This window comes from Centruroides sculpturatus, unplaced genomic scaffold, assembly GCF_000671375.1.
Source record: "Centruroides sculpturatus isolate CEXI.00-Female unplaced genomic scaffold, Cexi_2.0 scaffold487, whole genome shotgun sequence".
In the NCBI taxonomy this organism is placed as follows: Eukaryota; Metazoa; Arthropoda; class Arachnida; order Scorpiones; family Buthidae; genus Centruroides; species Centruroides sculpturatus.
In genome coordinates, this window is record NW_019384719.1 from 562,514 (window position 1) to 566,304 (window position 3,791).

The 3,791-nt window shown below is 34.7% G+C and overlaps 1 protein-coding gene across 1 annotated transcript in view; it reads right to left on the reverse strand.

Moving 5' to 3' along the window:
- The window catches only part of LOC111627990 (WD repeat-containing protein 44-like), a 7,822-nt gene extending 4,426 nt beyond the window's left edge, over positions 1–3,396 (reverse strand). Inside the window, exon 1 of the mRNA XM_023371697.1 lies at positions 3,276–3,396. Within this exon, the coding sequence (XP_023227465.1) occupies positions 3,276–3,374 (99 nt within the window). The 5' untranslated portion in view covers positions 3,375–3,396. The remainder of the gene's footprint in view (positions 1–3,275) is intronic.
- Positions 3,397–3,791: the final 395 nt, after the last annotated feature.

Here is a 3,791-nt window from a genome sequence, read left to right on the forward strand (position 1 = left end):
GGACTACGGCTGTTTGAAAGGTTTTCTTCCATAAAATTAATCGATTCTAGACTAATTTGACTCAACATTTCCAAAACACGTATAATTTTTTGGAAATAATCCATATAAACTATGCTATAAACAAAAAATTGTAGGATTACTTACTGAGTGTGCACCAAACAGCGGGTGCATTTTCTGATAAATTATTTTTCTGTGAAAAATTAGTCGAACTTTGGAGACATCATTAACAGAAATATTTTTTATGGTCGTTGAATAAGAAATGTTCCTTTCACAAGAAATGTATAAAATTACAGTACTGTATTAGACTTACAGTACCTAATTTATATACTGTACAGACGATAGTAAACTGAACTTACCCGCCTAAACTCTCCATAGCGTGTAAGTAGTTCGGCTGCTCGTCCACTATTAGTCCAGATTCGACCAATCCTATCACGACACGAGTCGGCGATGACATTTTACGAGTCTCTTTTAGCGACTTTATATGAATATGGTTGCAATTTTTTCACTACGATATACAAATCTGCATTATATGAACCCGTGTTATAGGGGGGATCAACTGTACTGATCAATTGTTACCCCCATTGTTAAGCCAAACTGAGGGTAATGATTTGTCGTTACCCTAGTAAAAATCAATTTTTATAAAATTTATCAACAAGAGATGTCAGCACTTGATGGCACCGTCTTGTCTATCATCTGTTTTACATATTTTTCTTCAGGTGGTGTTTTGTTGACTTAAAAAATTTTAATTAATGCTTTTTTTCCTTGATTTATTTATTTTCTGATAATTTTTTATTTAATTTGTAGCATATTCATGAAATAATATCACTATAATTGGTTCATTTATGCTATAATAAGTTTATTTAGCTATAATAAGTCAACGTGTTATAAATACTCAAGTTATGCTGTTCAGTTCTGACATTTCATTTTTTTTTATTGTTGATTTTTTAAAATAAATTTTTCTAGTAAAATGTATTGAAAAATATCGTATTTAAAATGAAAGATATTAATAAATGTAGGTAATTTTTTTCGTATGAATATAATGATAATTTTATTTTTGGTGAATTTTTAAAAAAATATCGCCTGACTGACCTATATTGTCTTCGGATGGAACACAAGACAAAAGTAAACAAGATGGCAGAAGCAAAGGGTTAATATAATGTATTGAAAAATATATTTAAAACGAAAGATATTAATAAATGTAGGTAATTTTTTTCGTATGAATATAATGATAATTTCATTTTTGGTGAATTTTTAAAATAATATCGCCTGACTGACCTATATTGCCTTAGGAGGGAACACAAGACAAACGTAAACAAGATGGCAGAAGGAAAGGGTTAAAGAACATTATAAGAAATATTTTAGCGCTTTCAACATATTCGTAAACGTTGTCTTCAGGCAGAACTGGAATCAAATAAGTTTTTAAATTGGAACAAAAACAGCATTAGCTGTTTAGAACATAATACAAGACTTAGAGTATTAATTTAGATTTGCGTAACATCATTGCGCATGCATCTTACAGCGCAGGAAACAGGAATGGCACTTTAAACATTTTGTTAGGAACCTTGTCTACATAAGCCATTTTTATTAGTGGAAAGACATCTCTGAATTGTCCTATGAGAGCAGTTCAGTAACAATTCAGTCCCAGTCTTGCTGTATAACACACACATTGCCATAAAAATTAGTGCAGCAAGTTGTCATATTGCTGTGAAACTTGGCATGCAGATTAATCATTTTCATATCTGCTTGAGATTTGAGTTATAGCATGATGGCTCATTGCATAATGCCAACAGAGGGCATTAAAGTGCATCCCCCTTGGCCTATAAAAAAGTGTGCAGAAGCATCTTGTCTGTAGTTTACCTGTTGCAGAGGGATGCTGTATCACTAGAGTTGCCTTTACATTGTAATCGAAGACCATATGAACAACTAACTGAGTTTGAGAGGGGAAGGATCATTGAGTTGAGAGAATCTGGATGGTCATCTCATTGAATAGCCTGTTAACAACACTGTGAGGTGGTGTTGGGACTAGTGGACAAGAGAGAGCGCATGGCACCCAGACTCAGGACATCCTTGATAGACCACTAGCTGAGTGGACCAGCAGGCACACAGCTAACCATATAGTTGGCCACTATCTGGATATAAGTCGTGCCATCATAACAGGCCTCTGTGTGTCTGTACCATTTCAAGACACCTGAGTGACAAACATTTGGTATTGCAGTAGCCATTACATATGCTACCATTGACACCACCCACCATCACCTCAATTTGAAGTGGTGTTGCTCCTGATAGGATTGGACTGCAACAGAATGGAACTGGATTATATACAGCAATGAATCCAGATTCAGTTTGGGCACTGATGATAATCGTGTTTGTGTCTGAGGTCCCATGGTAAATGCCTCAATCCTGCCTACATTTTGGAGCGGCATACCATCCCCATAGCGGGTGTAATGGTCTCGGGTGTCATCACATACAACAGCTGGTCATTTCTAGTAGTGATCCAAAGGATTATGTCAGCCCAGTGGTATGTTAGTGACATCCTGCAGCCATATGTTACCTCTCATGGCAGGGCTCCCAAGAGCCATTTTCCAACAGTAACAGCAATGCAAGGACAATGCTTAACCACACAGCAAGAGCATCATAGGACTGCCTCCACCACTGATCAAACATGTCTGGGATCCCCTTCCCTGGAATACCAAGATGGATAGCCTAGGAGTTTGGCTTAACTAGAGAACAAAATAGATTTGTACATGATAATTAACTCCTTATAAACCAAATTTCAAGTACAGATGATTTTATCCCTGATTTAATTAATCTGATTGGTCCCATCAATCTCCTCTCTCTTCTCAATTGGTCCATGCTTTGTATCCAGATGAAATTGAATGACCAGACTGGATGTGAGAAAGGTTAATCTCCACTATTCAGCCTGACATCAAGAATTTAAATGACTACAATGCAGTGGTTTTTTCCTTTGTTAAAAGGGAAAAAAAGGATTTTTTCCTGATTTGTTGAGATTTGGTCATCATTTTTACAAGTGTTAGAGTGAAGGCTTGATTTTTCCAATTAACATCCACTATAATTCCAACCCATTAGTTTGCATCAACCGGGGACCTCACAGGGTTGACCGTACATTGTTTAATTTACACCTTCATGGTGGATTTATTTTACACATTTTTTTTTTTCTCATTACTAAAATATTTTTAAATGTATATGGTGAGAGATTCAGACCTTATCTGTGACCTTATATCTACTAATAAGAATCTATTCAAAATGTGACTTACTCTTGGATGAAATGCTATGGCGGTGACAAAATCTATGTGCTGAAAACAGCAAAGGCACTCTCTTCTCGAAATATGCCACAGTCTCACTGTCTTATCCATCGATGAAGATAAAATGAAATAATTCTAAATATAAAAATTACTTTTGGTTAAGGACCTTTAATCGTTAAAGAATAGAGACAATATATTTATACATCAATATAACTGATAGTATAGGAATTTAAGATTATTAATTATTCTAAATATAAAAATTACTTATAAATATGGACCTTTAATCGTTAAAGAATAGAGACAATATATTTATACATCAATATAACTGATAGTGTAAGGATCTACTGATAAGTTAGGTTGAAAGTAGGGCGAGGATTGGTCGAGGAGGAGATAAAAGGATAGAAAATGAAGGAGAAGCCTAAATTATCGATCAATCTGATGCTGTAACCATTATAGAATAGCGTATTAATATAACAGGAAGCATGAGAATGGTTCAAATTTACTTGTAAAAATAAGTATTTTATGAAG